The sequence below is a fragment of the Achroia grisella genome, unplaced genomic scaffold (assembly GCF_030625045.1).
Source record: "Achroia grisella isolate CSIRO2021 unplaced genomic scaffold, CSIRO_AGI_Agris_v1 utg114, whole genome shotgun sequence".
NCBI classification, from domain to species: Eukaryota; Metazoa; Arthropoda; class Insecta; order Lepidoptera; family Pyralidae; genus Achroia; species Achroia grisella.
The window spans coordinates 375,964-391,539 of record NW_026712585.1 but is presented as its reverse complement, the minus strand read 5'-3'; the positions used below and the strand labels follow the sequence as shown (position 1 = coordinate 391,539).

Here is a 15,576-nt window from a genome sequence, read left to right as displayed (position 1 = left end):
AAATAAATAATTATAACACGTAACCATCGTCTTAGATTCGATTATGTATATAAAATAAAAGACAAAAAACATTTAGATATTTCATAAAAAAAATTATATGAGATATCCTTTTGACTTCCTTTTATTAAACCTAATCTTCACAAAATTCTACAATAAAATTTACTTAAAGTAGAGAAGATTATTTAAAAATTATAGGTATCTAGAAAAATGTTTCATGTTGGCATAAACTTATTCACAACCCGCTGGGTGGTGCACTTTTATACAGGTATTGCGCATAGATATAATCGTATCGTAATTCTATATAGCCATTACACCGTCTGCCCTTTTGACAGATATTCGCTCTAAAGCTTTTATTACTTTTATTGGAACTCAACCAGACTTAAACTGCTACAAAATTATTTACTCTCAGAAGAGTAAAAAAAACAAAGGCACAGCATCTTCTTTACATAGTAAAAAACAAAGTGGCCGCCGATGTCTCTTCGCGTATACCTTTTAAATTAAGCTACGGATATTAATGCAATTTTTAATAAAAGATTCAACATGAAGGTTTATATGTATAATATTATATATAAGTGTTATAGTATAGAACGAGTCGAGAAATTCAAAGAACACATCTTTGTGGTTCTGTGTGAAGCCAGTATGGGTCGCTAATATATAATAAAATATAAAACTAAAATCATCAAGCAGCCATAGGTTCATGTAGATTAGATATCGAGGCCTACCTTTCAAGGTAAGGTTTTAGGTCTATCTACCGCCCATGATGAAAAATGATAATGAAAGCCAGCTTCTATAAATACTAAGATAGATAGATAGATAGAATATACTTAATTTGCAACATACAATAAAGAAGAAGCATAAACAATATAACAAAGGACACCTGTATCGTTACAATAAGGCGGCCTTATTGCTAAAAGCAATTTTTTCAAGGCAACCTTAGGGAAACGGATTGAAATATCGAACAGGCAGGAAAAATGACATGAACAGTAGAAAATTAAAAGGTAACAAATATATAATGATGATAAAGGAAAATAATAGTAAATATTATATGAATTAAAATTTATGTACATAATAATATTCATATATTAAACTAGATACACTTACATAAATAATAATAACTGTACATAGATACTCGTAGCAACTAAACTATAATATAACACCCCCTTTTCTTCTCTTGCATGTCATAGACTATATAAACTGAAACTTGTTATTAATTTATTATTCCAATTAATGTGAGAATTTCCATAAATCAAAATTGAACAATTTGATTTGTAAGAAAGCAAACAATTATAAGTACAACAATAACACGCACTCGCCGGGGGCGCACAATGGGCAAATTAGTGGCAAATTGTGCGTGTGATTCTGTGAACGCTGTAACAAAGTTATCTCGACCGTCGCCGAGTAAATTTTGTTAGAGAGCGTAGTCATGTTTCGTATTTTGTAAAATTGAATGTCAACTAATCGTCGCCATTGTAGAGTAGGTACTGTTTTTTTTAATGAAAGAGAATTTGGAAAAATATTTGTATACCTGTCTGCGCTAAAGGTTTACGCTGACGGGGCAGTGGAGGATGATAGGATGACCATGTCAGTTGGACCCTGATGACAAATTCACCAGGAATTTATCACGATGGTTATCAGGGCGAACAGCGTGGAGGTCAACATGACTTGGTGCATTGGTAGCGGTGGAGTAATTAGTTCACATTACTAATGAGGTCATTTCCATCCAAGTGTACTATTTCAGCATGCGCGTCAAAGAATTGTCTTTACCTACAATTTGAAAACAGCAGGGCAAGGGATTATTAGTGAATGACCCAATTGTTATCTAGTAATTAATTTGACATCCACTTCGAGCTATCTGAACTAACTTCATCCTCATGCATCTTAGCAGCAGACAACTTACTAAGGTCAACCGATCGGACTTATAATTCGGATCGGATAATAACTTAGAATATTAAAGCAGGAAGAACACAGTTCCAAAAATATTATTCTTCATTTTTCAGACGGTCATTCCACGGCTTTTCGGAGTATTTCGAAGTATTTCAGTAATTTTGACGAAACTCCTAGGAGTAAATATTAGAAAAGTCTTAAGTTGATTTTTTCTAAAATTTATTATAATTATTATTATTATTATATACGATATTTTTACCAAAACTGAATGTATGTCAGCATTTTTTCTTTCTTTTTGTCCAGAATTATTAACATACATATAGTATAGAAGCCAACAGAAACTTAGTATGTAATTGTTTAGTAATATAGATATCAAATCAGCTGCATACCTTTACCCTTATCTTTGATGGGGGAAGCCTATTACTAGTAATAGGAACTAGTGGCCCTATTTAGGCTCGTTACGTCAATCTACATGCAATCCCCCTTGAAACTTGTTGACTATTCCATGTTGTGAATTTGAATTTTTCCTTTGTTGGATTTAGAATTGGCGTTTATAGTATAAAAACTACGGATTTGTTAATTATAAGTATATGTATTTTGTAGTAATTTTATAGGAGTTCCGCGTACGAAGCTATAGACGCATGTCGTGATCTGATTCTCGAAGTTTAATGTAAAATGTGTAATGAAATTATTGCTGTCATCAGAAGCTGAAAATAAGTACAATGAATGTAACTGTACACCACTAAAATCTTTTCATTTGACTTTATCCTCGTCCACAGAAATTACACTGAAAATGGATATATTCAGTGGCTAATCAAGCAGTAAATGTTATAAGGTGGCTGATTAATTTCTTTAATGTTGTAAGTCACATCATAATTACAATCTTTTTTATCTAATTTTTTTGAGGTTGGTTATTATTTATTATGAGTTGCAAAGGATTTTAAGTGTCGTCAGAAAATTTAAGACCATTGACACACAGTATTTTTGAATCGACCATAATTTGATTATTAAATAATAATAGAGATGCTGATTAAATTCTTTAGTAGTCCTTTTGGTGATGGGTTTGTGTATATTATGTTATTACAGTTGCCAAGGAACAATATTAACTTTAAACGTCATTTCAAACTTTTTCACTATTGACACAGCATTTATGTCATCGACCATAATTTAATTATTAAAGAACTTTGAATAATAACATAGGTATCTACGGATAGAATAATATATAATATATTCGACCATGACACTCAGTTACCGGATTTGATATTTGTTAAATTAAACTAACATTCAAATAACTACCTTTATTATGTATAATGGAAACTGTGACGCAATTTACATCCATATTCTTGAGACTAGAGCAGTCCCTTGTACAATTCTTATTTGACTAGAATTACTTAATATTTAATGAGCTATTAATTTTACTTAAGTTTACTCGAAATATATACAATCTATAACTAATCAACTGCACTATGAATAGTTAGAAAACCCACAAATCAAGTCAAATAAATTTAATTTAATATAATATTATATATATTAAATAAATATTAAAAGGTAATAAATAACATTACATTTAGACATCGTTTGATAATATTTATAACATAAAGAAAATACTAATTATAATAATTACCGTCATTAGTAGTAGTCAGTAGTCATGTTTATTTTTATGAACCTTTTAAAGTTCGTTTTAGCAAGGTGCCTAGCAAGAGGCTTTAAACACATACTCGGGAGTTATTGCTTCCGAAGCTGATATCGGGGCAAACAAATGGACTTCCACCCCTAAGGCGGTGCTTTTTACCTGTATCGTGTTATTTGTAAGCATGTAAAATTCATGAAAATTAATTATTAAAATCCATTCTACTGACCTACATGAAATCCATAGTTTTTAAACAAAATTCATTGTATATTTTTGGAAAAATAACAAAAACTTACATTCTTTATTATTTTTTAAATGAATGAAATTCATATTTTAAGTATCTACAATACATATCTCATTTATAAGAACTAAAAAATATTGCCTGTACAAGTTTAGTCGTAGTCGCAACGGTAAAATTCTCAACTCATGAAACAACAAGAAGAAAATCATAAATTTAATTGTCTTAAAAAAAGAATTTCAAACATTGCCTTTACGGGAAAGTTGTTCAGTTTTAACAGTTCCTCTAACTGTCTTTCTATTTCTATGGTTTGTCGAGACACTATAAAACACATTAGTGAATGTACAATGAGTTTTACAGAAACCGTATTTCAAAAACAAATATTATAACTTAGATACTATGACTAGTTTCAAACGACCAGAAACATTTAAATATCATTAATTTTATATACAAAGTACTCTATTATTGCACATGGTAAAATAACTATAAACAAAATTACTAACCTACCTATTTGTTTTTGTTTGTTAAAATAAATCAGTAATTTATCATTTATAAATTTTATATCCTTCAGTAGAAAATTAAAATGTTATGAGGAAAGATTGAATGGTTTGTTTGTAATTTCTATTCTATTTTGATAAAAAAGTTATCCATGTAAATGAATGTTTATACTTAGACTATGGTCCTAATACATGTAGATAGAATCATATATTCCCAATGTTAACAAAATTTATTAAAGAATGAAAAAAGTTATTTTATTGTCCAGTTTTTTGTATCTTTTCAATAATATAAATATAATTAATGATATATCGGTACATAACTACTGCAAAACTTATTGCAAAATCTATACAATAAACAAGAATACAAATTGTACTTTGAAAATATTGAAAATGAATTCTTGAATTATACAGAAACTAATGCTTAGATTACTATTTCACTCAAAAATACATGAACTATTTTTTTTCATAAATAATTTTAAGTGTCCGCGGAATAGTGTTGTGCATAATTGGGCTCTCCGACGATATCGATATCGCTGTCACTGTGTTCTGTTTCAGAGTCTGAAGTATGCGTTGTTGATAATCGGGACTCGTCCGTCTGTTGGCATAAATTACAGTTATATTATTTTTTTGAAAGATGGATAAGAATGAATGTACTTGTCGATCTTACTCTTTCAAGCTAGTACTTCTGAATAGATTCGAATGAAATTTGGTTTGTAATTAAATAGTACTACAAGTTATAGTCGTCCAGCACACTGCCTTTTCTCTGACGGTCGCGAGTTCTATTCCTCGCATGGTACAAACAGTATTCATGAGTATAAATGTTTGTATCTGTCTGGGTCTTTTCTATGTATATTAATTATGTGTTTACAAAAAAATGTATCTGTGTGTTTGTACCAGTTGTCCAGTATCCATAATACGAGCTCTGCTTATCTAGTTCACTAGATGCGCAGTGTGTGTGCTGAGATATCATTATGATATAGTTTGATTATCTTGTTTTTTTTATATAGCTGCCAAAACAGAGAAAAAAAATATCCTACCTTCCTGCACTCCGAATGCTGCGGAAGTTGTTTGGAAAAATCAACCGCTGTTCCTGTTAACATAATTATAGTTTAATTTTATAATATAATGGTTTCACCTACGTTCATATAACTTTGAGAGTTTTATATACATTAACGTAATATAATACCCTATTTAGTGAAAGAATTACTCTAACCAGTCCTGATTCCAGGTCTATGCTCATTAGAAAATCCGATCACTCTTTATACTTACTTGATATTGTTTATATATTTGTTATATTTAGTAAAAAAAATAAATGTTTGAAAAATAGTGTTTACGGTGAAAAGTTTGCGTTACAAAATCTCAATATACCTACAACGAGTATATGGAGATTTTGTAACCCAAACTTTTTCGTATACTATTGTACTGTAAAAGAAACGTTTGGACATTACTTCCTTGGCAGACTAAGATATAAAATATAGTAGTTATTGTAAATGAACATGTTGCACATACAATAATACCTACTTATCTATAAGTAACAGTTTTATGTCCTGCTTCATACATGTAATCAGGAATAATAAGGTTAACAAAACAACAACAACATCAAACTAACATAAGTACTAAAAATATGTAATTAAAGATAGTCTACAATATGGAAAAAATATGTATTATATCTTTTCTTATGTATTATATAATATCTTTAAAAAAGACATTTTTATGCATAGAGTGAAACTCAACAAATTGTCACAAAACTCGTCGAGTCTCTTATTAAATTAGATCCCTTTCCTATAATTATGGCCCATAATGGAACGAAATTAAGTCGATTTTACCTTATAAAATATTGCTATCAACACCCTAATGTCTTCATATTCTGTTATAATGCAAAACTGAACTTTCATGATATAGCATCAACGTCGAAACTCGTAATGTGGATGTGCCAAGACGGCCCGTTGCTATAGCGACCAAGACGTCAGCCATCTTGTCTCCATAATGAACTTATTGCGAACGTCTTGAGTTGTGGCACAAAAGCGGTGCTATTCCAAATTTAATTTGCCCGCCTTTGAGGTTTCGCTGTCAATTAGCCAACCCTATAGCTTGAAACGTTTCACCAAAAATCCATCAGTTTTAGACTAAACTATTTACCAATACTAACTTATTAACAATAGCTGCATTATTACTATAGCCCTAATAATTTTCCTATCATCAACAGTTTTTTGTTTTATCAGGGCGCTGCGCTGGTGCTAAAATTTTTCACAATTACATATGTAGGTACTACGTAGAGATGGCAAAATTCATCATAATCTATTTGTTGTGACATTTCGGATAAATCTTTCACTTAACACGTTTCTCAAGTAATCGTAACATGTTTACCCCTTATTTACCTCTCATTATAGGTTATGCATATAGGAGTACGTACTATTCGACATGTTTATATCGGTCTCTCCATCCATACAAATATTATAAATATGAAAGTGGTATATATAGTAGGTAACCTGTCGGGTGGTTTGTTAAACTTATCGCACGTAAACAGTGGAACAGATAATATATCTATATATTTAGTAGATCAGAGAATAAGGTTCAAGCTATTTTTAACTCTTCTAAACAACATTTTTGTGGTGAACCACCCTCTATCCTAAAAATGTTGTGAAATTATGAACAAGTTTTTTTATATTAATGTTTTCGTATTTCGATTTTAAGAAATATATAGGTACAACCCAAAATTTTCACACTTTCTTCTACCATAAATTACTATTTTTTTAATATCGATATTAGTAATTTCCTATATTCTGCCAATACCATTGTGTCATTCGAATTACATTTACCTAAGAATAGACAAGAAAGATAGTTTTATACATTTCAACCTGCGTCCCTAAAGATCTTGAAAACTATAATAGAAAGATCTGTATGAATATCGCTTCTAGAAATAAACGTAATGGATATTCCAGATAACTTTAACACTGAAAACTAAACTAAACTAACTCAATCGCGTCGGTTCACATAATATGTGCTAGGTAGTAAGTACCGCACAATTGAAACTAAACTCTACCTTCATTAACGTAACTTATTTAACAGTCATAGTACAATTGCCTATACCAGAAAACAGACTATATAAAATAATAGAAATTATTTGATGATATTAAGTAGGTAATACAATAATAAATACAAGGTAAAAGCGTTTCTAATTAAACGATCTCTCTAAATTATATATCACGATTAGGTTCGTAATAACGCTTATTAACTGTTACTGTTAATATCGTTATTAAGCTGCGATCGTTATTTAAATTAACAATTAATTAAGTTAATATAAAAAGCCATATACGGTACAAGATTACAATTCTAATTTTAAATTAATTTCGCGAGATTTTTATTTTCTTAATAATATATGGTATTTAAAAAAAAACGTTTGTCTCTTTGGTTTGCCACTTTAGATAAAATAATAAATTAAGTACCATGATACTAGTTACTAGAAATACGTGGAGTTACTGAGCAAGTAATCACTACGTTTTTTACGTAGCTATAAGTATTCTGGAAAAACCTCAATAATATTATTGTTTATATATGTGTAGTTATATTTTTATATTACTATCCTCCTCCTACTTATTCTTATATGTTATATGTTATACTATCTGTACGTATTCTATAGGTAGAGAAAATTCATGGGAAAACTTAGAATCTTCACATTGTTCCACAACTGGCAAGATGCTGCCAAGTTTCAAATAGTTTCAAATTCGCTTCATTAATTATCTATAGTTAGCGATACTACGTAGGTAAACCACGCCGACGTGGAACTTATTAGAACTCCTACGTTTGCTCGTATGTAATTAAATTGGGTATTAAGCATAATTAATGTAAGTTCTTTTTAAAATGTAGATATGTATATTGAACAGAACAGATTTTCTGTGGTATATTTCTTAATAGATTTAATTAAGAGGCTTCCCACCAAGATATTTTCAAATTTAATTACAATTATGATTTAGCGTGACGCCTCTGCTACAAATTATCCTACAAAATTAGCGTAATATATTATAATATTATTATAACTAAGCTCGCGAGCTCGTATACATATAACTTTTTGTTAGAAAACCAATGAAAACAAATACTAATAAAAATTAAACTTCCCACAATGGGTTTGTGAAAATCTCACCCGAATTGGTTACACCGCGCCGTTTCAAATATTAGCACGCACAAATACACTGATAAACAGACAAAAGTCTAACAATCTTTATTTTGGTTTAAAATGTTAATAAAATCCCCAGTAATATATTTTTAAATTTATCTTTAATGTACAGATGGCTTTATTATAGTATATATGTAGAATGAAACAAAAATATTTATATAGCGCTTTCAATAGAAATAAAAACAAGGAGCACATCAATTATTAATAATAATTAAACGTTTAGGCGTAGCTTAAAAAAATAACAATGAAAACAAAATGACAGATAAACAAACAAATAATTAATTAAAGCATACATTACAATATAAAATACAAATGTATTGTACGTAGACTTATACGTAAATACATATACCACAAGATGTATACCCAGTATCTAGGCATAAATAGTAGTAGATTATATTATAGTTCAGTACTGATTGTAATCTGTCCATCTAGGACATACAAAACAGTAATTTATTATATGTACACTAAATTAATACAAAAACAGAAGAAAACAATTTATAAAAATGTTAGTTGATTTTCAAAAAGGAATTATATTACCAGGGAATGACGTAGGCTGTATTACACGCACACGGCGGCGGCGCCTGGATAGTACTCTTCGAGTAAATAATAAATAAATCTATACATTTTATTTTACCTCTCTGTTGTTGCTGCTTCCTCATTTGCTTTTTGTGCTTCATTCGCCGGTTCTGGAACCAGGTCTTCACTTGGGTCTCGGACAAGTTCAGCGCCCCCGCAAGCTCTACGCGCTCCGGAGTTGACAAGTATCGCTGAGACTCAAATCTTTTCTCTAGACCTGCGTAATAAAAAAAAAAAAATTTCAAAACACAAACTATACTCTTTAATTGTTAGGTAAATGGTACCTGTTCAATATCTATTTTAATAATTGACATGTCCATCCACCATGTTCCATTAGTTACTGACCATCTAAACTAAAGTATTGACAGGTCCTAAATGTGGAGTGCAGATTAACAAACAATATTATTAAGATTCACGCGTAGCCTCTGTCTTATTGCTATTATGGAGAATAAATTGTCTGTTCAACCAATCATCATGAAATTTCACATACAATTAATATTTGGCAAGGAGAAAGACAGTACTGCTTTTATTAGAATCAATCAGAATTCAATGCTATTAAAAATTTATGAATATATATATCATGCGAAGTCAAATTGGTAAATGGAAATCAAAATAAAACAAAGCTATATAGTGAATCTAAGTTACTAGTGTATACTAAGTAGTTAGTAGTGCGTATAAGATACTTACCCGTCAGCTGAGGATCGGAGAAGACAGTCCTGGCCTTCCTCCGTCGGCAGTGCTTCAGAGCAGATAATGACAACTCCGACGGTGTGAACAACGCGTGGTACGGAACGCCTAGCGGAAAATAGATCAATATTAGGAGGTATTATTGGCACCATTATATGTACGTTCTTAATATGTATATGTATTCTCTGCATAATTATGATCAAAATGATTTTATGTCTAAAAAATCATAACAAAATTATATTCTACCTCATTCCAATAGCTCTTTAAAATTCTTAATTTATTGATATCCAAAGTACATACACCTAATTGTAACAAACCGTAAATAAATTTTTAACCTATTATCTGTCGGTATAAAAAAGAATAATAAGAAGAAAGATTTCTTGAAAACTGCATAATCTAGACGTTTCCCTATTATTACAGTTAATAAAATCATAAACTTTCTTAAAATTACTACCTATTGTCCTCTAAACAATCTCTTGTAGTTTTGGTGCTACGGCGTAGAGACCGGTTTCTGTATATGCGCTACGCAATGTAGAACTTCTGTTCAAATTACCTGTGTACCTCCCGGTTGCGTACGCAGTATAGTGTTCCTATACAAATTACATGCGACTATTTGTTTAGCGTAGCTAACGCGTACAGAGTTTTTCTCTATGTTACGCAATGAAAAACTTAGAAAGGAATTGCGATTCTGCTCACCAACATGAGTACAACATAGAGATCAGTTTGTCTACATAATGTAATATCTAGGTTGCGTACTTCTACGGAAACAATGGCATAAGAAGCTTCAGTTTAAAATGCAATAATCCTAGACAAGATTTATATGTTTTTTATACCAACATTTTCTATTTCATTGCAACTGTATTTATATTAATTTTAAAATTATATTTCAAACTATGCATTGAAGTTCGAATAAATTAGGAGTGTATTTTAGAAGTATAAAAAGTTACTCTACAACGTAGAAACAATAAATCTAGTTCTATCTATAAGCTATACACAATGTTCTAATTCTAATTTCTAATAATATCAATAACAATCATCATTGGTTTGCCTTTATTTAATTATCCGGCGTCATATCTAAGCTTACTCTCCATTGCTGCATATCATCTTACACACATTCCATCCATATATGTATTAGGTAGTTGTATGCGATTAACTACATAATGATTCTTGTGTTCTTATTTTTAAAGACATATTGTAATAAATAATCCTAGATCCACAGCGTCATTCAGAAAGTTTGATATTAATGCAATGAATACATTTTTGTAAGTACACTTATATTATACACAGAATGATGATTACGAAATATTGTATTGTGCTAGAAGAATTCACTGAGTTCCTGTCTCTTTTAATCACTTCACACATATAATACACACAATAAAGAGAAATAAAAAAAAAAGATATTTATATGTACCTATATCAAACTTAATAAATTTATAGAAAAAGCAAAATAAATTTCTTCCATATATGTTATATTAATATTGAATATGCTGGTGTAAATTTAGTAAATATTTCTATATTTATCTAATGACTATTTGTTCAGCGTTACTTACCTTGGGATAAAAAATATGGGGCCTCCACGCTTTTATACGTGTTAGGAGTGTGTAAATAGGCACCCAATGCACCCATTGCCACCTGTAAATACGAGCCTTCTCTGGGTGCATGTGGCCTGACTTCATTGGGTATCGGAAAGTAAGGTTTCGGCTCCGGTCTCTCATATTCGAATTGCCTCCGAGCATCAGATATTGGCTGCTTGAAACTCCTTTGCTGTCCCCGATATAAAATATCTTCGATTAAAAAAGAAGTTTTCGTTTGCTCCTGATTACTGGTCGGGGGTGATTCACTTCTAGTCTGTTGCTCCATTTCTTTTCTTAATTCTTATGTAGCTACAGTTATTGAAACATTTCACAGTTTGTATGTATTATCACTTATACATTAAAACAGATATCTGTATTTTTATATCTAAAAATCATTTAGAGAAATTTTAAACAGAGTTTAAAAGTCGAATGTCTTTCCACAGGCAACTTTTAAAAATGTTTTCTTTTTTAACATTCAAATAATTTATTACATCAGAGCACTGATTACATTATTTTACACATGTTAACGAATCTAGACTTGTTTCAAATTTAGTACCAAATGAACTTTTAATACTTTAAAATGAGACACCACTTCAGTTAAATGCAAGTATTATTTGTAGTTTTATTTACACAAAAAACAAATAACCATTTTTCTACGAAGAATGGTTAATTCACGAAAACACTTATATGTTGTCGAAATAATTTTCGGGCATAATGTTATCGATTACGACCATAATCGCCAGTTTACCGATTGTTTGTCGCAAACGAGGCGATTTCGCCAGCGGGCAGGGTTAAACTGTGACAGAACAGGGTGGGGGCGCTAGGGGATGAGCGGTGACGCCTTACGGGTGGTGGGAGGTGTAAACTTTTCGAAACGAAATCATGTTTTAAGTTAAAAAATGTCTACATAACCGTAGCTGAGATTTATTTTTATTATATTTGATTTAACTAAACATTGGAGGCTAAAAATACTTTATTGCTTTTTATGAACCTACAGCAAATACATACAGGGTGTAAAGGGTAGGGTGCAAATAATACAACATAATGAAATCCAACGATATTATTATTTAAGGAACCTAGTCCAATTTTTTTATCCTATTCTTCTTCTATATCATTAATCTTGAAACTGTCCTATTTTATGACCTAACTCAGTGTTAAGATTTAATATGTAAACAGTAGGTAAAAGTTATATTCAATTTTTACTATATGCCTTGAGGAATTTTATCGTATATCGGACTCCTCGGAAAAGTATAGTAAATGCTTTTTATTATAGTTACAATTTTTATAATTTGTTAAATACTTTGTTAGCAGTGTAAATAAAGATTATTAAAAAGTACGTAAAAGTATCATATTTTGTATCTGATTCACAAATGTATAGAAATGGAAACACACGAAAACTAATAATATTTAAAAATAACCTATGACGTGCCATAAATTTGTATGAAAATTGTACAAACTATAATAGATCATAGTATTTTGATATATTAGTTAATAAGAGTAAAACATTATATATTGACAGTAGTACATTTTCGAATACTAAACTATATGTTCTTATCTCTACTATTACTGTCTACTACATTAGATGTCTTATACTGTTTTTTTAAGAAAAATAGCTAACTTTATTTTGTATGATCTACATTGCATATTAATTTAATTTAATTTAATTTACCTAAATGTCAAATACTACAATTCGTTCAACAATGTTTGACGCAAACGAGAGTATCATAAGATATGTTATATACATTATAGATGGTTGATCTCATATACACTGTACATACCTATATAATTCATCTACTTGTATAATTCATAATTTAGGTTCATACCTAGAGTACTACAGAAACAGCCTTGATGTCTAGTATTAATAAAGCCAGATACGAAATTCCACGACATTCACAGCAGAATTTCGAAGTAAGACTCAGTTCACAACGACCGATTCAATCTGACAGCTTTTTAAGTTTCCTTAGAAAAAATACAGGAATAGTTTCATACCTATAAGATTATATATCGGTAGAAATAAAAAGGGAAAGCAGCGTGGCTTAGGAGGTATACCTATAGTTTTTTTTTAAACTCTGTTACCGATTTATACTACTCGATTTAAACCCCTAATAAGAAACCCGCGAAGTTCAAATCTGGATTGAAACCATTAATACATATATTTTATTTTATTTCAGGCCATTTTACACTACATCGACTATTAACAAAAACTCTGTCTACTCTAATTGTGATAATATTCGTGAAGCTAGAAATTAAAGGAGATACAATATTTGACGCTATTTAAAAAAATAACTATTTCTAATTATATTATAGACAGTTTATATTATAGGTCAAGCAGAAAATTAGGAAGTAAAATGTCATATTTCCCGTTATAAATCTATAAACATTCTCAATTTATTTATATATCTACTAACTATAAACTAACTACTTTATATTGTCTTTAAATATGTTATAAAATCCAAAGAAATACAAATCGAGAATATTCTAGAAAGTAGGTACTATTGTACTGTTATACTAACTTGCGACATAAGTGTGGATGTTAAAACTCAAGTTGGCAAGTTTACTTCTACATGTTAGGAGTTCGAACGCCGTGTGTACACAGCGTTACCGTATCTACCCTAAACCCCGTACCCATACATACCTTGATGACTGTGGAGCGGTTAAATTGCCAAGACGGTGTAACTCAATGGATGATCCCTCGAATGCAAAGCGAATATAGTTGGCTCTAACATTCTTGATATTTTTATAATACATTAAAGTATTATTTACCTGTCGCAATTTTGGGTTAGCGCCCTCTATAATAAAATTATTATAGTACGCAAGTAACGCTAGATGGCACTGAACAGAATCCGGGTGTCTCCCGGATTCTGTTCTGTGTACAGAAGTCTCAGTTAACTGCGAGGAGCCGTCAAGGTAACATCTGCCTTGGTCTGTGCTCGTTCAATGATTTTAGTTTTAAAATTGTGCTATTGGTTATAATTGATTATTAATAACTACCACGTAAAATCCGATTTATATTTCTACCGTCTATTATTTGATATCTTCATCGTTATTCTCAACGCCCACCTACAATGACAGACCAAGATACTGATGATGACCAAGATACTACTGATGCGAATACTTGTATTGTATTTTCCATTCATCACATCAAGGAGTAACCTGACATTGTGGGTCCTGGAGTCGAGTCACAACGTAAGTTTCAAGGCGTCTGTGGTCCGGGTCCCCATCCGTTGCCCACCTTCATGAAGGAGGACTACTGGTCGAAGGGGCTGATGTATCGGCGCTACCGTGACAGATTACCGTCATCAGTGCCGTGACCACAGAGACGATTTATATTTTATATTTAGCTCATTATTTATTTATATCATTATCATTCATATGTATTTTGGATTACAAGGTGTCTGGGCCATTAAAACGTAACTTAAAATAATTAAAAAAAATCTTAGTATAGATTTATATATATATTTATATTTAATATTTTAATTATATTCTTTGGGAAGGGAGCGAGGTTATTTGTGATGGTCCCATTGCTAGCAATATGTAACATGCCTGATCGACTTCCACGTGGTAACTCCTGTAAAATATTATGTGTAATTCCTTGTGTATTCGTACGCAACCTATGATCTTACACTGGTAACCAACGAAGTCAATTTGTTGATGATAATCAAACGACAGGAAAGCAAAACATGATTATGTGAAACCATAATACATAAACAGATAAATAGACAGTTTTCGCATCGTCACTATTTCATTATATGTTAAGAATAAAGATGTCAACCCTTTAATCCCAAATATCAAAACTGTATTGTAGTACTCAACGAGTCACCCTAACCTTATCCCGGGGCGGGGCAGATCCCACCAATCAGCGCTCAGAGCGCGCGCCGCACCCTCTCCCCGACCAATCACAGCGCGTCAATTAGGGATCAAAAGATTACGCGTTTGGGGTCACTTTGCACAGATTGTCGTGTTGTTATAACTAGTGCAGCGACACGAGGGTTTGTCTGATACCTTTTTAAGGAAAAGCGATGAAAATATTTTCTTAACGTAATCTTGATCATGAGGTGTTTGAACGTAACGTCTTTTTTAAATGATTAATACTGATTATTATTGACAAACTCTATGGCGCAGTGGTAATTTCCTAAATGGTCAAAGGTTTCATATTCGACCATAATTACTAAGACCAGGTGGCCCCAAATTAATTGTTATTACTTTTATTATTTATCTGCAATTGCCACATTATTACATTTCAGGCCCCATTATTATATTCACATGCCCTAGGTTTAGGTTAACTTGGTTAACGTTGCTAACAGACCAGTATTCAT

General features: G+C 31.1%; 1 protein-coding gene across 1 annotated transcript; it reads right to left on the bottom strand.

The window, feature by feature from the left end:
• Positions 1–4,696: 4,696 nt before the first annotated feature.
• On the bottom strand, positions 4,697–11,546 carry LOC131850904 (brain-specific homeobox protein homolog). Its single transcript, XM_059201300.1, has 5 exons — positions 11,237–11,546; positions 9,687–9,794; positions 9,058–9,216; positions 5,287–5,339; positions 4,697–4,844 (listed from the first exon to the last, which is right to left on the bottom strand). Exons 1-5 carry the CDS (start codon positions 11,544–11,546, stop codon positions 4,725–4,727), a joined length of 750 nt encoding a protein of 249 aa, XP_059057283.1. The 3' UTR covers positions 4,697–4,724.
• Positions 11,547–15,576: the final 4,030 nt, after the last annotated feature.

What these genes read in the sequence shown, in the direction of transcription:
- LOC131850904 (XM_059201300.1), bottom strand. Translation starts at nt 11,546, where the DNA reads ATGGAGCAACAGACTAGAAGTGAATCACCCCCGACCAGTAATCAGGAG. An exon ending in CCCATATTTTTTATCCCAAG is followed by an intron (nt 9,795 to 11,236) that starts GTAAGTAACGCT and finishes ATTTTCCGCTAG; the next exon opens with GCGTTCCGTACCACGCGTTG. An exon ending in CTCCGATCCTCAGCTGACGG is followed by an intron (nt 9,217 to 9,686) that starts GTAAGTATCTTA and finishes TTTATTACGCAG; the next exon opens with GTCTAGAGAAAAGATTTGAG.